At 44.7% G+C, this 20783-nt stretch overlaps 1 protein-coding gene across 1 annotated transcript; it reads left to right on the top strand.

The window, feature by feature from the left end:
* Positions 1-384: 384 nt before the first annotated feature.
* On the top strand, positions 385-20757 carry LOC311129296 (sodium- and chloride-dependent GABA transporter 1-like; the record flags this gene model as incomplete). Its single annotated transcript, XM_084161579.1, has 14 exons — positions 385-622; positions 2844-2978; positions 6357-6457; positions 9889-9998; positions 10751-10883; positions 12437-12571; positions 12945-13048; positions 13420-13544; positions 14588-14700; positions 15046-15177; positions 15387-15489; positions 18116-18216; positions 19383-19550; positions 20662-20757. The coding sequence occupies 14 exons, from the start codon at positions 385-387 to the stop codon at positions 20755-20757; spliced, it is 1794 nt and encodes a 597-aa protein (XP_084017705.1).
* Between the last annotated feature and the right edge of the window lie 26 nt (positions 20758-20783).

The following is a 20783-nucleotide window of genomic DNA, read 5'->3' on the forward strand; positions in this document are numbered from 1 at the left end:
ACACATAGACATAAGAGGGGGCACTAATGGCCAAACTCAATATCTTTGAATTGATTATGCCCCCATACGAATACACATTAGTGTATGTCGTCATTGAGGGTTCAGAGTTAGCATGAATGCACTACAACTCACAGTTATCTATCTATCTATCTATCTCTGTTGCTTCACAGCTCCACTTCATGTCCAGTGTCTCCATCTCCCTGCGAAGTACACTGGCAAAGGACCAAAAGGACCAAAAGGACCAAACGTACTAACTGAGGCTCAATTTGACCATACATCATTTGACCATACGTGGTGGACCGTATGTAGTGGACCCTATCAGATTATGAGGACCGGCGGTTCGACTTGAGTGAACCGTGGTCCAGTGAACCGTGGTCCCACCCTATGGGGAAGACTGGTAAGAGCACCGTGGACCTCAACTCCCCGACAGAGGTCAAACAGGCAGTCCCATTCGAGGTCATGGAGACGGTGGCGCCCACAGATGGCGAGGAGAAGGAGGAAGTACTCCCTGACAGGGGCTCTTGGAAGGGCAAGTTTGACTTCCTGTTGTCATGCGTGGGCTATGCCATCGGCCTGGGGAATGTCTGGCGGTTCCCTTACCTGTGCGGCAAGAATGGAGGAGGTAAAATAAACAGTGAGGGGAGGTAGGCCATTTTGGCGTCTGGGAAGAATCATTGTTACAGGCTTTGAAATAGTGAGATTTCAAGGGTGCCTCTTAAATGTCTGGCACCCCTTGAAACTACAAATTTCAAAATATCATCAGTATAAAGCACAACATATTGAGCACTGTTTGATGAACTAACACATTGTGCCCAAAAATTGTTTTTAAGAAACATGCTATTTAATATTGTGGGTGTCCAGAGTCCACATTTGCTTTAATGTGAATTATGGGGCCCTGGATTTTTCTAGAGTCCCAGTGGTTGAGAACCCCTGATATTATAATAAGGGCTCATTAATTCATGTGGACTTGATGAACTAACCAGTTCAGTTGAATGCCAAAACTGCACCAAGATGGCTGCCTAGCTTCACATTTTCCAACATAAGGAGATAGCAGTGCTGTATGGCACTGACCTGGTTTTGTAGGCCTGGTCCCAAGCTCTGCTCTGCTGTTAAGGTCACAGGCCTTACTGAATTAGATATAATGTTCCATAGACAGTTTTTACATTACTGTACATGGAACTTGTAGGATGTGTAATATGACATAGAAAATGAACAGACATTGCAAAAAAGGAAGCTTTCAATTAATACACTTGGCTATCCATCTTATTTTGTTTTATGCAACCTGAGTGAGAGAAAATCTAAACATGTAATTAAAACAACTGCATGGAATGTACCATGATGATTATTTAATGACCAACCTTGATTTATTATTGTTAATAATGAAATTGACATTAGCAAACATCTATATTTCATCACAATGTACACTGTGCTAGTAAGCTGCATCATATTTATGGACTATTGAGGTCACTTTCTGTGTTAGTGAGCAAATAATTACAAATATATTTTTCATGAGGACTAGATACATAACATCAACAGTGTTAGTGTTCACAGAAACTAAAAAATGTGACAGTGTTTTTCAAGGTAAAATATCCTTAAAGTGTAACGAATACCACCTTTCTTGGGGTCCAGAGGACCGAGTTTGAGAAACACTTACGTAATATGTTGATAATGTGTTGTATTGCACAGTCCCCTTGTTTTCATGCATAGTTCATTCTATTGGTTTCTGTAGACGTCATATATTTGACTAGTTCCACCATCCATCAGGGCTCAGGTCTATATGTAAGCATATGCATATGTTACTGTCTGTGTCCTACATCCAACTTCTCCTTTGGAGATCAATTAAGTGTTTTGAATTCAATTCAATATGGATATCCATATAGCCCTTGCAGGAGTATGCTTGTTTTGCACAGCAGCGTGTCCCTGTGCAGGGAGTTGACACTTGATATAGAAATTGTGAGTTTGGTTGTGTGCACTGGATGATTTGTCAGCCAAGTTTACCATCAAAACTGAACGGGTCATGTCATCCCACTGGGCAGACACTGATTGAATCAGCGTTGTTTCCACATCATTTCAATGAAATAACGTTGAGCCAACGTGGAATAGACGCTGAATTGACTTCTGTCCTCAGTGGGATGGGACTGCTAGTTTGTTAATCACATGTGATGAAGCTGCTGTACAAATCACACACTTCTGAAATCACCTATCCATAAATACACTATCTAAAACTGATTGAATACTGGCCATTTAATGTCTTAACCACATCTGAGTCTCAATCCTCCAACCTTCTCTCAAAGTGTGCACTTGCACACGCCCCATGGTAAAAACCACAGGAGGCTGCTAAGGGGAGGACGGCTAATAAAAACGGCCGGAACGGAGCAAATGGAATGGCATCAAACACATGGAAACCATGTGTTTGATGTATTTGATACCATTCCACTGATTCTGCTCCAGCCATTACCACGAGCCCGTCCTCCCCAATTAAGGTGCCACCAACCTCCTGTGGTAAAAACTGTCTCCAGTACAGGAGGTTGGTGGCACCTTAATTGGGGTGGACGGGCTCGTGGTAATAGCTGGAGGAGAACGGATTCAAATGCATCATCCTTCCTGGCCATTATTATGAGCCGTCCTCCCCTCAGCAGCCTCCTGTGGCTCCAGACAGTGCTTCCACCAATCCTTTAATGCTTTTAAAATCCATGATAGTGATTGCACACTTTGAGAGAATGATGGAGAATGGGGATGCAGTCTGTAAGTAAAAGTGTAAACACAGATGAAAGAGGATATCTTTGGTGTAAATGTGAAACACACTTTCTGTTGTGTCACACTGTGCCCTGGTCATGTGACAGGGGCTTTCCTGATCCCGTACTTCCTCACCCTGGTGTTTGCTGGCATACCTCTGTTCCTGTTGGAGACTTCACTGGGCCAATTCACCTCGGTTGGGGGGTTGGGGGTGTGGACCAAACTAATGCCTATGATGAAAGGTGAGATACAGTGGGCAGAACAAGTATTTGATACACTGCCGATTTTGCAGGTTTTCCTACTTACAAAGCATGTAGAGGTCTGCAATTTTTATCATAGGTACACTTCAACTGTGAGAGATGGAATCTAAAACAAAAATCCAGAAAATCACATTGTATGATTTTTACGTAATTAATTTGCATTTTATTGCATGACATAAGTATTTGATACATCAGAAAAGGAGAACTTAATATTTGGTACAGAAACCTTTGTTTGCAATTACAGAGATCATATGTTTCCTGTAGGTCTTGACCAGGTTTGCACACACTGCAGCAGGGATTTTGGCCCACTCCTCCATACAGACCTTCTCCAGATCCTTCAGGTTTCTGGGCTATCGCTGGGCAATACGGACTTTCAGCTCCTCCAAAGATTTTCTATTGGGTTCAGGTCTGGAGACTGGCTAGGCCACTCCAGGACCTTGAGATGCTTCTTACGGAGCCACTCCTTAGTTGCCCTGGCTGTGTGTTTCGGGTCGTTGTCATGCTGGAAGACCCAGCCATGACCCATCTTCAATGCTCTTACTGAGGGAAGGAGGTTGTTGGCCAAGATCTCGCGATACATGGCCCCATCCATCCTCCCCTCAATACGGTGCAGTCGTCCTGTCCCCTTTGCAGAAAAGCATCCCCAAAGAATGATGTTTCCACCTCCATGCTTCACGGTTGGGATGGTGTTCTTGGGGTTGTACTCATCCTTCTTCTTCCTCCAAACACAGCGAGTGGAGTTTAGACCAAAAAGCTATATTTTTGTCTCATCAGACCACATGACCTTCTCCCATTCATCCTCTGGATCATACAGATGGTCATTGGCAAACTTCAGACGGGCCTGGACATGCGCTGGCTTGAGCAGGGGGACCTTGCGTGCGCTGCAGGATTTTAATCCATGATAGCGTAGTGTGTTACTAATAGTTTTCTTTCAAAGTGTGTTCCCAGCTCTCTTCAGGTCATTGACCAGGTCCTGCAGTGTAGTTCTGGGCTGATCCCTCACCTTCCTCATGATCATTGATGCCCCACGAGGTGAGATCTTGCATGGAGCCCCAGACCGAGGGTGTTTGACCGTCATCTTGAACTTCTTCCATTTTCTAATAATTGCGCCAACAGTTGTTGCCTTCTCACCAAGCTGCTTGCCTATTGTCCTGTAGCCCATCCCAGCCTTGTGCAGGTCTACAATTTTATCCCTGATGTCCTTACACAGCTCTCTGGTCTTGGCCATTGTGGAGAGGTTGGAGTCTGTTTGATTGAGTGTGTGGACAGGTGTCTTTTATACAGGTAATGAGTTCAAACAGGTGCAGTTAATACAGGTAATGAGTGGAGAACAGGAGGGCTTCTTAAAGAAAAACTAACAGGCCTGTGAGAGCCGGAATTCTTACTAGTTGGTAGGTGATCAAATACTTATGTCATGCAATAAAATGCAAATTAATTACTTAAAAATCATACAATGTGATTTTCTGGACTTTTGTTTTAGATTCCGTCCCTCACAGTTGAAGTATACCTATGATAAAAATTACAGACCTCTACATGCTTTGTAAGTAGGAAAACCTGCAAAATCGGCAGTGTATCAAATACTTGTTCTCCCCACTGTATGTTGAAAATCCACCCACATATTGACAGATAGTCTAGGTAAGTGATTGATTGTGGTTGATGGTTTGATTACATTAATTAGACAATTAAAGAATGCATATAAAGTTGAAGTCGGAAGTTTACATACACCTTAGCCAAATACATTTAAACTCAGTTTTTCACAATTCCTGACATTTAATCCTAGTAAAAATTCCCTGTTTTAGGGCAGTTAGGATCACCACTTTATTTTAAGAATGTGAAATGTCAGAATAATAGTACAGAGAATGATTTATTTCAGCTTTTATTTCTTTCATCACATTCCCAGTGGGTCAGAAGTTTACATACACTCAATTAGTATTTGGTAGCATTGCCTTTAAATTGTTTAACTTGGGTCAAACGTTTCGGGTAGCCAGGGCTTTGTGATGGCCACTCCAATACCTTGACTTTGTTGTCCTTAAGCCATTTTGCCACAACTTTGGAAGCATGCTTGGGGTCATTGTCCATTTGGAAGACTCATTTGCGACCAAGCTTTAACTTCCTGAAAGATGTCTTGAGATGTTGCTTCAATATATCCACATATTTTCCTTTCTTATGATGCCATCTATTTTGTGAAGTGCACCAGTCCCTCCTGAAGCAAAGCACCCCCACATCATGATGCTGCCACCCCGTGCTTCACGGCTGGGATGGTGTTCTTCGGCTTGCAAGTGCCCCCTTTTTCCTCCAAACATAACAATGGTCATTATGGCCAAACAGTTCTATTTTTGTTTCATCAGACCAGAGGACATTTCTCCAAAAAGTACGATCTTTGTTCCCATGTGCAGTTGCAAACCGTAGTCTGGCTTTTTTATGGCAGTTTTGGAGCAGTGGCTTCTTCCTTGCTGAGCGGCCTTTCAGGTTATGTCGATATAGGACTTGTTTTACTGTGCATATAGATACTTTTGTACCTGTTTCCTCCAGCATCTTCACAAGGTCCTTTGCTGTTGTTCTGGGATTGATTTGCACTTTTCGCACCAAAGTACGTTCATCTCTAGGAGACAGAACGCGTCTCCTTCCTGAGCGGTATGATGGCTGTGTGGTCCAATGGTGGTTATACTTTCGTACTATTGTTTGTACAGATGAATGTGGTACCTTCAGGCGTTTGGAAATTGCTCCCAAGGATGAGCCAGACTTGTGGAGGTCAAAAAATTTTTTTCTGAGGTCTTGGCTGATTTCTTTTGATTTCCCCATGATGTCAAGCAAAGAGCCACTGAGTTTGATGGTAGGCCTTGAAATACATCCACAGGTACACCTCCAATTGACTCAAATGATGTCAATTAGCCTATCAGAAGCTTCTAAAACCATGACATAATTTTCTGGAATTTCCCAAGCTGTTTAAAGGCACAGTCAACTTAGCGTATGTAAACTTCTGACCCACTGGAATTGTGATACAGTGAATGAATCTGTCTGTAAACAATTGTTGGAAAAATTACTTGTGTCATGCACAAAGTAGATGTCCTAACCGACTTGCCAAAACTATAGTTTGTTAGCAAGAAATTTGTGGAGTGGTTGAAAAACAAGTTTTAATGACTCCAGCCTAAGTGTATGTAAACGTCCGACTTCAACTGTACATACAAATGCAACACATTCAAAATCATTAAGGAGTCAAGCTCATTGTAGTTCATAAAAAATTCTAACAGAATAGATATACACATATCCCAAAGACAAATAATAGTTAGCTATAGCAGTTCATAGTTAGTTAACTATTTGTTTGTTAATACTGACCTCTTTCTCTCTCTCCCCCTATAGGGGTTGGTCTGGCCTCAGTGGTGCTCTCCTTCTGGCTCAACATCTACTACATTATCATCATCGCCTGGGCCCTCTACTATCTCTTCAACTCCTTCAGAGCGGTAGGTGACATCACCACACTAATCACACTACATTATCATCATCGCATGGGCCCTCTGCTATCTCTTCAACTCCTTCAGAGCGGTAGGTGACATCACCACACTAATCACACTACATTATCATCATCGCATGGGCCCTCTGCTATCTCTTCAACTCCTTCAGAGCAGTAGGTGACATCACCACACTAATCACACTACATTATCATCATCGCATGGGCCCTCTGCTATCTCTTCAACTCCTTCAGAGCGGTAGGTGACATCACCACACTAATCACACTACATTATCATCATCGCATGGGCCCTCTGCTATCTCTTCAACTCCTTCAGAGCGGTAGGTGACATCACCACACTAATCACACTACATTATCATCATCGCCTGGGCCCTCTACTATCTCTTCAACTCCTTCAGAGCGGTAGCTGACATCACCACACTAATCACACAACATTATCATCATCGCATGGGCCCTCTGCTATCTCTTCAACTCCTTCAGAGCAGTAGGTGACATCACCACACTAATCACACTACATTATCATCATCGCATGGGCCCTCTGCTATCTCTTCAACTCCTTCAGAGCGGTAGGTGACATCACCACACTAATCACACTACATTATCATCATCGCATGGGCCCTCTGCTATCTCTTCAACTCCTTCAGAGCGGTAGGTGACATCACCACACTAATCACACTACATTATCATCATCGCCTGGGCCCTCTACTATCTCTTTAACTCCTTCAGAGCGGTAGGTGACATCACCACACTAATCACACTACATTATCATCATCGCCTGGGCCCTCTACTATCTCTTCAACTCCTTCAGAGCGGTAGGTGACATCACCACACTAATCACACTACATTATCATCATCGCATGGGCCCTCTGCTATCTCTTCAACTCCTTCAGAGCGGTAGGTGACATCACCACACTAATCACACTACATTATCATCATCGCCTGGGCCCTCTGCTATCACTTCAACTCCTTCAGAGCGGTAGGTGACATCACCACACTAATCACACTACATTATCATCATCGTATGGGCCCTCTGCTATCCCTTCAACTCCTTCAGAGCAGTAGGTGACATCACCACACTAATCACACTACATTATCATCATCGCATGGGCCCTCTGCTATCTCTTCAACTCCTTCAGAGCGGTAGGTGACATCACCACACTAATCACACTACATTATCATCATCGCATGGGCCCTCTGCTATCTCTTCAACTCCTTCAGAGCAGTAGGTGACATCACCACACTAATCACACTACATTATCATCATCGCATGGGCCCTCTGCTATCTCTTCAACTCCTTCAGAGCGGTATGTGACATCACCACACTAATCACACTACATTATCATCATCGCCTGGGCCCTCTGCTACCTCTTCAACTCCTTCAGAGCGGTAGGTGACATCACCACACTAGAAAGCAGTAGCCCAGTCAAATCAAATCAACATTTATTGGTCACGTGCACACGGTACAGTGAAATTCTTGCTTGCTAACTCTCCTCAACAATGCAGTAAAATATCTGTCCCAAATCTTTGTGCTGTCTTGCCAACTTCCACGGTCATTGACTCCTATGGTCATAGCCTGGTTCCAGATCTATTTGGGCTCTGTTGCTGACTCAGCAGAAAGCACAAACAAATCTGGAACCAGGCTATGGAATAAGCAGGAGTATATTCTTTGCTGTGACTTCATAGCTTAACTTACTGTGGTCCTCTGTAGCTCAATTGGTAGAGCATGGCGCTTGTAACGCCAAGATAGTGGGTTCGATCCCCGGGACCACCCATATGTAAAAATGTATGCACACATGACTGTAAGTCGCTTTGGATAAAAGCGTCTGCTAAATGGCATATTATATTATTATATTATTATAACTATGTGACCTGACCAGAAATAAGTGTGGGTTGAATACGTTATAGGCTATAACTAACAAATGCTCTAAGAAATACGCAGGCCTTAGTCAGACTTAGTCAATAGAGTTTCTGAGTAGTTCACTTAATAGTGTTCTGATTCCTGTGGTTCACTGTGGCTGTTCATTTTGTTTCTACACAAAGACCTGAGACAGAGTTATTATATCTGTACAGACGCTCTCCATCACCAGTCTCCTCACACCAGACAGGAGCACAAAGAGATGGGTCAGGAGTGTGAGGGGAGAGAGAGAGAGAGACAGAGAGAGAGAGAGAGAGAGAGAGAGAGAGAGAGAGAGAGAGAGAGAGAGAGAGAGAGAGAGAGAGAGCGAGAGAGAGAGAGAGCGAGAGAGAGAGAGCGAGAGAGAGAGAGCGAGAGAGAGAGGGAGAGGGGGTAGAGAGAGAGAGGGAGGTGGAGGTAGAGAGAGAGAGAGAGAGAGAGAGAGAGAGAGAGAGAGAGAGTAGGAGAGAGAGAGAGAGAGAGAGAGAGAGAGAGAGAGCGAGAGAGAGAGAGAGAGAGAGAGAGAGAGAGAGAGAGAGAGAGAGAGAGAGAGAGAGAAAGAGACATCACTGAAATGAAGCAGACAATCTGAGACACTAAGAGCTTTCCACTCAGAAGTGGTGTAGAAATACATATATGATGATGACCTGAGAGAGCAGACAAGAAAATAAAATGGTTCCAAGCACAGAGAGTACCTGAGACTCCATTACGGGTTCTTTAATCTCGGTTAACCCAGAACTACAAACTTGCGTAATTTGGTCAGATACATGGTCTGTCCACGGGAGAATGGTGTTTTTAGTGGTTTGTAGCCTAAAGTAACAACAATTTATGAAAACGCTATTATGTTCTTTGAAAAAAAATCATTAATATACTAATGTTACCTAAGACCTTCATAAATATAACCAAAGGATTGTTTGCAGCAATAGTGCAGCAATTAGATACAAGGTGGAAAGACCTTTAGTTTCTATATGACAATGAAAACTCTGCACTCATTGACTTCAATTCAATTCAAATGACTCTATTTTCTTGTGAGGGAGCTTCTTGTGTGGAATGGTTCCTATGACAAACAAACAGCACATACAAATAATATCTAACAGGCAGTAGAGGACAGGACATAGGGGAAACAAGTTGCTCACTCCATCATAAAACTAACCGGGCTTTAGATTACTACCATAATAGTCTCCTCTAACAGCCAGCTCTGAGCCTGGGGATGAGGTTACTACCATACATCATTGATTACTACGCTACTGTATGAGTTAAATAGCTCTCTGCTCTCCAATGTTCTCCTTTAGGCAATGGACAATGCTAATGCCTGGTTGTTCTAATCCTTCCGTCCCCCCCCCCCCCCCCCTCTCTCTCTCTCTCTCTCTCTCTCTCTCTCTCTCTTTCTCTCTCTGTCTATCTATCCGTCTGTCTGTCTGTCTGTCTGTCTGTCTTTCTCTCTCTCTCTCCTTTCTTTCTCACCCTCTGTCTCTCCATCTCCTTCTCTCTCTCTCCATCCATCTCTGTCTCTCTCTATCTGTCTCTAGGATTTGCCGTGGGAGGGTTGTGATAACCCCTGGAACACAGAGAAATGTTTCTCCAACTACAGTTTGACAGACACCACCAACCTCACCAGTGCTGTCACTGAGTTCTGGGAGTACGTCAAAACATTTATTTTTATTTTAACACTTTAATTGTGGTGTTTCTAATGGTTTTTCATTTTTACATCTAGCCTACATTATCATAAATTAATGAAAATGCTATTATGTTCTTTGAAAAAAAAACATTAATATACTAAAGACTTTCATAAATACAACCAAAGGATTGTTTTTCCGATAGCATACATGAAATGTATTTATTAGACTGTTAGAATGTTGACGTCCAAAAGACACATCATTGGCTGGAAGTGGGGTCCCTCGAGGCCTGGCATTTCAAGTGTTAAACTTCTATCATTTATCACTGAGTCGTGTGAAAAGCATGGGATAAAATATGTAAAATGTGTGTGTGTATACTACATTTGTGTGTGTGTATTGACAATGTGTGTGTGGGTGACCAGAGAGTGTGCATAACTGTTTGTTTGTGTGTGAGTGGCCTGTCTGTCTGTATGCGTGTGTGTGTGTTCATGTGTGTATAACCTGTCCAAAAGTATGTATGCATGTGTCTGTGTGACCCAGGTGTGTGTGTGTGACTGCACTGACCAGTGTGTGTGTGACTGCACTGACCAGTGTGTGTTTGACTGCACTGAACAGTGTGTGTGTGACTGCACTGACCGGTGTGTGTGACTGCACTGAACAGTGTGTGTGTGACTGCACTGACCGGTGTGTGTGTGACTGCACTGACCAGTGTGTGTGTGACTGCACTGACCAGTGTGTGTGTGACTGCACTGACCGGTGTGTGTGTCCCGTCCAGGCGGAACATGCACCAGCTGTCCAGTGGTCTGGAGGAGCCTGGTGAGGTGCGCTGGCCCCTGGCTGGAACTCTGGCCCTGTCCTGGATCCTGGTCTACTTCTCTATCTGGAAAGGAGTGGAGTGGACAGGGAAGGTCAGACCTCTTGCTCTTATTTCTACTCTCGTTATTTTTTCCTTCTCTCTTTTCTTTCATGTCTCTTTCTCTCTCTCTTTCCGTCTCTTTTTCCATCTTGATGCTTTTGTCTCTGTCAGAGGCTGATGTGTATGCGGTGGTGGAGTCAGGCGCAGGACACAGAGGATAAGTAAAGACGACTTTACTAGAACACGAAATACGCACGAAAATAAACGTCTCCAACACTGGAGGGAAAAACACCACATGCGTAAAATGACACAATGAGTATAACACCGACACAAGGCATCCAAGACACGCGGACAATAACATACAAAGACAAAACATAAAACAGGTGAACTTATACGTGACATAATCAATACAGAATACGCAACAGGTGTACCCACTAGACATGACAAAACAAACATCGAAAACATCAAGCGGTAGTAGCTAGTACTCCGGGGACGACGAACGCCGAAGCCTGCCCGAGCAAGGAGGAGGAGCAGCCTCGGCGGCATCCGTGACAGTCTCTGTCTCTCTTTCTGTCTCCTTATGTCTGGGTGACTCTGTTTCCATCTCTCTCTCTGTCTCTGGCACTCATGGTATTTAATGAAAAATTCTCCTCATCTGGAAGACACATCAACCACAATACAATTGATAGAATGGCTAAATCCATTTCAGCATCATCATATACTATAGTTCAACCCTGATATATGCAGCAGGCCACAGCTACCTTCCATGACTGTAACCTGGCAACAAACAAATGCAATAACAACTTTGTTGAGTTAGGGGGGTGTTAAATTAATGCTCACTTTTTAAGAATATAAATGTATGAGCAAAGAACACATCTACATATTCTTCTCCGAGGGTAATTGGAATTTAATGTCAACCGCACAAAGCAGAAAATTTATTCCCCCAAGGCCCTGGCCTTGATGGAATTGACCAATTAAACACAATCATTATTTGACAAAGCGCAAAGCACAGGAGAGGAAGGTGAGGCAGGTGAGCAGGAATTAAAATGTTTCAGTCCCTAATGGTGAATGTTTCAGTCTGCTCATGTACCATTGAGGCTGGAAGTTCACCCTCAATTAGTTTTTTTAAGTTAGTCAACTACCCACCTTTTCACTCCTCACCAATGCACCATGTCTGTTCTTCAGGTGGTCTATTTTTCTGTACCCTATCTGTTATTCAGGTGGTCTATTTCTCTGTACCCTATCTGTTATTCAGGTGGTCTATTTCTCTGTACCCTTTATGTTATTCAGGTGGTCTATTTCTCTGTACCCTGTCTGTTATTCAGGTGGTCTATTTCTCTGTACCCTATCTGTTCTTCAAGTGGTCTATTTCTCTGTACCCTATCTGTTATTCAGGTGATCTATTTCTCTGTACCCTATCTGTTATTCAGGTGGTCTATTTCTTTGTCCCCTATCTGTTCTTCAGGTGGTCTATTTCTTTGTACCCTATCTGTTCTTCAAGTGGTCTATTTCTCTGTACCCTATCTGTTCTTCAGGTGGTCTATTTCTTTTTACCCTATCTGTTCTTCAGGTGGTCTATTTCTTTGTACCCTATCTGTTCTTCAGGTGGTCTATTTCTCCGCCACGTACCCTTACTTCATGCTGTTTATCCTGTTTTTCCGTGGGGTCACTCTCCCTGGGGCCAAGGAGGGCATCCTCTTCTACATCACCCCCGACTTCAACAAACTCCTCAAGTCTGAGGTACGGTAGCCCCTAAGAGTCACACACTCACAGACCATGTGTCTAGGCACACACTCAAATGTCAACAGGAAAAATAAGAAATGTTTAATGTCTTGAAATGTGAAAACTGTCCTTGAAAAATGTGTGTGTGTGTGTATTTCGGTATGTCTTTGTGAGTGTGTGTGTGTTTCGGTATGTCTTTGTGTGTGTGTGTGTATTTCGGTATGTCTTTGTGAGTGTGTGTGGGTTTCGGTATGTCTTTGTGTGTGTGTGTGTATTTCGGTATGTCTTTGTGAGTGTGTGTGTGTTTCGGTATGTCTTTGTGTGTGTGTGTGTGTATTTCGGTATGTCTTTGTGAGTGTGTGTGTGTGTTTTTGTCTGACTACTCTCCCAGGTGTGGCTGGACGCTGCCACTCAGATCTTCTTCTCCTATGGACTGGGTCTGGGTTCGCTCATCGCCTTGGGAAGTTACAACTCCTTCAACAACGATGTATACAGGTAAGCAACCCCCACAGCTTCTCCTTTATGCCTTATGCCCCTGTTAGTGACCCACTGGTTTCAAACCTGGGTCTCTTGTCATGTGTGCATCAAGACTGTTAGCCCTCTGAGCTAAAGCCTGTGCATTTTCTCAGGGAGCTAACGCACATCTTCAGGTAAGGCTCATCAAACGACTTCTGTTACATGTTAAAAACCTAGATGATGGAACCATTCTATTTGCTTTGATTCTATACTTCTGGGTTCCACTCCATCGTTCCTCTCGCTTTCATTTGTTCTGTCCTTTTCTTGTTATTGTCTTCCGTGGTGTTCCATTATGGTGTCCTGTCTCCTTACCAATACCAAACATGGGTTGTGTTTTTCTCTCCTGTCAGGGACTCCCTCATCGTGTGCTGTATAAACTCCTTCACCAGCATGTTTGCGGGCTTCGTCATCTTCTCCATTGTGGGCTTCATGTCGTACATCACCAAGAAGCCTGTCCAGGAGCTAGCTGCCTCAGGTACAGTACAGTTAACTCACCCTACTGCAGCATTCACTGTTATTGGCATCAGAGTCAGCTGTTCCTGATTAACACTATAGAGTCAACCCGAGCTGTACTGCCCTGGTCTAATTACTCATCCAACATAGTTGCTGGAACAGTGCTGGAAAGGACAATGTCAAAATAAAATATAAAGGATGTTCAGACTCTACAGCAGGGGTGTCAAACTTATTCCACAGAGGGCCGAGTGTCTGCGGGTTTTTGGTTTTTCCTTTCAATTAAGACCTAGACAACCAGGTGAGGGGAGGTCTTTACAAATTAGTGACCTTAATTCATCAATCAAGTACAAGGGAGGAGCGAAAACCTGCAGACACTCGGCCCTCTGTGGAATGAGTTTGACATGTTTCCTTTAGTGTCAATCTAGCACTGGGTATCTTCTTCTTGATACAGTAAAAGTAATTTAATTGATTAATGCCACTGATTGGCCACAGACTCCACTCACCTTTTGCCTGAGTGTCTGAATAAGTCCCTGATCAGAGGGGAAGAATGAAAATCAGCAGCACTTCTTCTGACATAAGAGAAAAGGGATCATAGTGCTCCTAATCAACTCATCAATTGAAAAAGGAAGCCAAGTATAGTATTGGTTTCTTAGATACATGTAAGATACAATAGAGGACTGAAGTTATATCACTTTGTCAGGAACATCAAAACATAAGCGTTTTATTCAACAGAAGAGATTTCATATGGTACAATAATTATTATGGTGTGCAGTACTGTGTCCATTTGAGTGTGAGTATGCACTGTGGGCTGAGGCTCACTGATGTACTGTTATGTGTAACTCTAGGCCCAGACTTAGCTCACTGTGTTTGGGGTGGTGTCTAACTCTAGGCCCAGACTTAGCTCACTGTGTTTGGGGTGGTGTCTAACTCTAGGCCCAGACTTAGCTCACTGTGTTTGGGGTGGTGTGTAACTCTAGGCCCAGACTTAGCTCACTGTGTTTGGGGTGGTGTGTAACTCTAGGCCCAGACTTAGCTCACTGTGTTTGGGGTGGTGTCTAACTCTAGGCCCAGGCTTGGCGTTCTTGGCCTACCCCCAGGCTGTGACTCAGCTGCCCATGTCCTCCCTGTGGGCCATCCTGTTCTTCTCCATGCTGATGATGCTGGGGCTGGACAGCCAGGTGAGGATCCCACCTAGAGTCAAGTGACTCCCAGATAACTACCAAGGGAAGAGAGGTGTTAGTGGGAACCAGACAGACAACAGACAAGCCAACATTACAATTCCTTACAGTAGAACAAAGAGAAAACAGAACGGCAGGTGGACATGTGACAAGTGGCTTGTTGCTACCGAGTAGATGTTGCATAGAATTCCCACTGATATTTCAATTTTCAACGGAATGCACAAAAAGTGAGTGTCCAGGTGACCCTGCAGAAGCTAGCGAGCCTGTTAGAGGTCTCTGGTGCAAGACCTGAGTGAACCAACGTGTGTGTGTGTGTGTGTGTTAACCTGTGTGCTCTGCCTGTAGTTCTGTACTGTGGAGGGCTTCATCACAGCTCTGATGGATGAGTTCCCCATGGTGCTGAGGAAGAGGAAGAAGGTCTTCATCCTTGGCGTCTGTCTCATCTCCTTCCTCATCGGCTTCTCCAACATCACACAGGTAACACAGTGTGTGTGTGTGTGTGTGTGAATGTGTGTGTGGATTGTGTGTGTGGATGTACTGTATGTTTAGGGTTAGCGTTTGTGTGAGTGAATGTGTTTATGCGTCTTTGTGTGTATATTTGTGTGTGTATGAGGGCGTGCCTGTGTGTGTGTGTGTGTGTGTGTTTAGCCTTTTAACAAGCCTCTACGGCTGCGATGCTTCCCCAGGGTGGTCTGTACGTCTTCAAGCTGTTTGATTACTACTCTGCCAGCGGGATGTGCCTCCTCTTCCTTGTCTTCTTTGAAACCGTCTCCATTTCCTGGTTCTATGGTAGGACACAGTCAGCTTCTATACTATTAGGAGAATATAGGATCTATCGTTGTATGCACTTTTCTTATTTTCTACAAGCATACATCCCGTTTAAACACTATCCATTTGTACTGCTACAGTTAATAATAATAATACATTTTATTTTAAGTGCTTTTCACGACCCCCAAAGTATCTTTACAAGAAGATCAGCAGGATAGAAAGTAATACAATCACATATTAAAATAAGTAAGTATATAAAAGTACACTAAACATGATGACAGACACCGCCTGGTATAGAGGTCCTGGATGGCAGAAAGCTTGGCCCCAGTGATGTACTGGGCCGTACACACTACCCTCTGTAGTGCCTTACGGTCGGAGCCCGAGCAGTTGCCATAGCAGGCGGTGATGCAACCAGTCAGGATGCTCTCGATGGTGCAGCTGTAGATCCTTTTGAGGATCTGAGGACCCATGCCAAATCTTTGAGGTGGAAAGGCTTTGTCGTGCCCTCTTCACGACTCTCTTGGTGTGTTTGGACCATGATAGTTTGTTGGTGATGTGGACACTAAGGAACTTGAAGCTTTCAACCTGTTCCACTACAGCCCCGTCGATGAGAATGGGGGCGTGCTCAGTCCTCTTTTTTTTCCTGTAGTCCACAATCATCTCCTCTGTCTTGATCACGTTGAGGGAGAGGTTGTTATCCTGGCACCACACGGCCAGGTCTCTGACCTCCTCCCTATAGGCTGTCTCATCGTTGTCGGTGATCAGGCCTACCACTGTTGTGTCGTCGGCAAACTTAATGATGGTGTTGGAGTCGTGCCTGGCCATGCAGTCATGTGTGAACAGGGAGTACAGGAGGGGACTGAGCACGCACACCTGAGGGGCCCCCGTGTTGAGGATCAGTGTGGCAGATGTGTTGTTACCTACCTTTACCACCTGGGGGCGGCCCGTCAGGAAGTCCAGGATCCAGTTGCAGAGGGAGGTGTTTAGTCCCAGGGTCCTTAGCTTAGTGATGAGCTTTGATGGCACTATGGTGTTGAACGCTGAGCTGTAGTCAATGAATAGCATTCTCACGTAGGTGTTCCTCTTGTCCAGGTGGGAAAGGGCAGTGTAGAGTGCAATAGAGATTGCATCATCTGTGGATCTGTTGGGGAGATATGCAAATTGGAGTGGGTCTAGGGTTTCTGGGATAATGGTGTTGATGTGAGCCAGCCTTTCAAAGCACTTCATGGCTACAGACGTGAGTGCTACGGGTCAGTAGTCATTTAGGCAGGTTACCTTAGTGTTCTTGGGCACAGGGACTATGGTGGTCTGCTTGAAACATGTAGGTATTACAGACTCAGTCAGGGACATGTTAAAAATGTCAGTGAAGACACTTGCCAGATGACAGACTGACCAGGGAGAACACTAAACATAAGAACAGACTGACCATGGAGAACACTAAACATGATGACAGACTGACCAGGGAGAACACTAAACATGATGACAGACTGACCAGAGAGAACACTAAACATAAGAACAGACTGACCATGGAGAACACTAAACATGATGACAGACTGACCAGGGAGAACACTAAACATGATGACAGACTGACCAGGGAGAACACTAAACATGATGACAGACTGACCAGGGAGAACACTAAACATGATGACAGACTGACCATGGAGAACACTAAACATGATGACAGACTAACCAGGGAGAACACTAAACATGATGACAGACTGACCAGGGAGAACACTAAACATGATGCCAGACTGACCATGGAGAACACTAAACATGATGACAGACTGACCAGGGAAGTGAACTAGACAGAGGATAAAAGCTAAGACAACAGAGAATCCAGGTAAGCCTGTGTGAAGAGGTGTGTCTTTAGTGGGACTAGAATATGTGTATGGATTGTGAGGTTCTGACATGGAAAGGGAGGGAGTTCCAGAGTTGGGGAGCTGCACTGCTAAAAGCCGGGTCTCCCATGGACCGGAGCGGAGTCTGGCGTGAGAGATGGTGATGAGGCCAGTGTCAGAGGAGCCGGGTGGGAGTGTAAGGGTGCAGGAGGTCAGTAAGGTATGTGGGCGCCAGTCCATTGAGTGCCTTTATAGGTGAGCATGAGCAATTTAAAGATGATCCTGTATTGAACTAGGAGCCAGTGGAGTTTGATGAGGGTGGGGGTGATGTGGTCCCCAAGGTCTGGTGTGTGTGAGGACTCAGTTGAAGTTTGAATATGTTGAAACTGGGTCAATCCACAGGGTTAGTGGAAAATAATAAAGGAAAATATATTTTTCAGCATGATAATGCATGATATACATATCTTTATCAAATATATTTTCCTTAATTATTTTCCACTAACCCTGTGGATTGACCCAGTTTCTTGATGAGGGAGTTAGAGCCCATGAGCATGATCTCAGTTTTGTCGTAATTTAGTTTTAAAAAGTTATTGCTCATCCAAGTCTCACACGGAGACAACAAAGGTTAACTACCGAGACAACAAAGGTTAACTACCGAGCTAACTCGAAATCACATCAACAGTCCCACTTGGGATATAGCCTACAGATAACTTTTGGGATGTCTTGACATAATCTATAAATCGTCACCTTGTGTAGTTTGTTCAATGCACTCTCTCCTCTCTCTCTCTCTCTCTCTCTCTCTCTCTTAGGAGCTGATAAGTTCTATGGGGACATTGAAGAGATGATCGGCTATCGGCCCTGTGGCTGGTGGAAACTCTGCTGGAAGTTCTTCACTCCGGCAATCTGCCTGGTAACTGCCATTTCCATTCAGGCTTCTCATTGGTTGTCAATGTGTTTAAATCCCCAGGGAAATCATACCAAACCCTGCATCTCAGAAACACTGGTTGCGTCCCAAATGGCATCCGATTTCCTATATTGTGCATTATGTTTTTGTTTTTTTCCCAGCTTCCAGGAATTGTGAATAGATCCTTGCGACATGGGGCTGTGCATTATCATGCTGAAACATGAGGTGATGGCGGCTGATGAATTGCCCTACAATGGGCCTCAGGATATCAGTATCTCTGTGCATTCAAATTGCCATAGACAAAATGCAATTGTGTTCGTTGCCCGTAGCTTATGCCTGCCCATACCATCACCACACCGCCACCATGGGGCACTCTGTTCACAACGTTGACATCAGCAAACTGCTCACGACGCCATACACGTGGTCTGCGGTTGTGAGGCCGGTTGGACATATTGCCAAATTCTCTAAAACGACATTGGTAGAGAAATTACCATTCAATTATCTGGCAACAGCTCTGATGGACATTCCTTTAGCCAGCATGCCAATAGCAGGCTCCCTTAAAACTTGAGACATCTGTGGCATTGTGTTGTGTGACAAAACTGCACAATTTAGAGTGGCCTTTTATTGTCCCCAGCACATGGTGCACCTGTGTAATGATCATGCTGTTTAATCAGCTTCTTGATATGCCACACCTGTCAGGTTAATGGATTATCTTGGCAAAGGAGAAATGCTCACTAACAGGGCCGAACTTCTCTTATCTGGCCGGCTGGCCGAACTTATGCTATCTGGCCGGCTGGCCGAACATGTCCTACCTGTCCGGACTGACTTGTCCTGTCTGGCTGACTTGTCCTATCTGACTGGCCGGCCAAACTTATCCGGGCTGATTTGTCTTACCTGGCCAATTTGTCCTATCTGACTGGCCAGATAGGATAACCTCTTGTCCTATCTGGCCGGCTTGTCTTATCTGGCCAGCCGTCGGACTTGTCCTATCTGGTTGACTTGTCCTATTTGACTGACTTGGCCTATCTGGCCAGCCGGCCAAACTTATCCTGGCCAGCCGGCCAGATCGGCTTGTCCTATCTCGCCGGCCGGTGTTGGGAGATCTGGCTGCGATGCAGTCGGCCTGGAGCATCACCTATTTTAATGTGAGGTAAATGTTTCTGTGTGTGCAGGGAGTGTTTACCTTCAGTGCCATTGAGATGACCCCCCTGACCTTGGGGAAGTACGTGTACCCGGCATGGGGGCAGGGGATTGGCTGGGTCATGTCTCTGTCATCCATGGTTCTGGTGCCGGGCTATGTCATCTACATGTTCTGCACCTCCAAGGGCGGCATCAAACAGGTACACAGTCAACCAGCAGATCCCACATTGCTCCATATCCTTCCCCTTTGGCCCTAACCCCTCGATATTAGCATGTCTGTAATGTCTGGATAGGTAGATGCTTGCACCATATTGCTTCCACTATACAGATCTGCAAATATCGAGGGTTGGGGCTAAGGGGAAGGGGTAGAGAGAGAGATTGGGGACTGGCTAGACATCTCTACCTCTCTCAGTTGTTCTCTCCTTCTGTCTCTTTCTCACTCTGATCCAATTATTATTATTATTATTATTATTATTATTTTTATATCCCTCTATGACTCTCTCTCTCTGTCCCCCCCCCTCTCTCTCTCTCTCTCTGCCCCCCTCTCTCTCTCACTCTCTCTCTGCCCCCCCTCTCTATGCCCCCCCATCTCTGCCCCCCCTCTCTCTCTGCCCCCCCCCCCCATCTCTGTGTCCCCTCACACTCTCTCTCTCTCTGCCCCTCACTCTCTATGTCCTCTTACTCAGTCTCTCTCTCTCTCTGTCCCCTCACTCTCTCTCTCTCTCTCTCTCTGTCCGCTCACTCACTCACTCTCAGTCTCTGATCACCGACTAAGTAGACTGACTGATCTACAAATCACCTTGGATCCTTAATAACTTTTAAATATGATTTGTAGATCAGACAGTCTGCTTAGTTGGTGATCAGCTACTGAGTAGAATTGATGCTCTCAAACACGACCTTCATCTCTGTATACACCTCTTCCTCTCTCTCCATTTTCCCCCTCACTCCACCTCTTTCACACATGAGAAGAATAAATAAATTGCTCTAGCTATGAAACGTCAAATATCAAATAACAGCCCCATTATAATGGAAAAGATCACCTTTATTCTGTAGTCAAAAGGAGACCTGGGTTCAAATGGCATTTGTGCATGATTGAGCTTGCCTGGCACAATAAACCAATAGAATAGTCCCAAAAGATGGGCAAACACTACCCAACTGGAATTCCAGGTGGGCTGAAAGAAACCCTCAACATATTTTAAAGATTTCAAAGGCTATTTGAACCCAGGTCTGGTTGAAAGTATTATGAGAAATCACCTTTAAACTGTAGTTGAAAGTATCCCTCATTGCTGGTTCCCTGTCTGTCCTGAACAGCGTTGGCACAAGATGACCACCAGCGCACCATGGGAACATGCTGCCGTCACACACCAGAATTCACACACAGGAAGTGTGGGCGAAGCCGCCGTCTAACTGGGAATAGAATACAGTTGACTCCT

Source organism: Coregonus lavaretus, assembly GCF_964263955.1.
Source record: "Coregonus lavaretus genome assembly, chromosome: 5".
Taxonomy (NCBI): Eukaryota; Metazoa; Chordata; class Actinopteri; order Salmoniformes; family Salmonidae; genus Coregonus; species Coregonus lavaretus.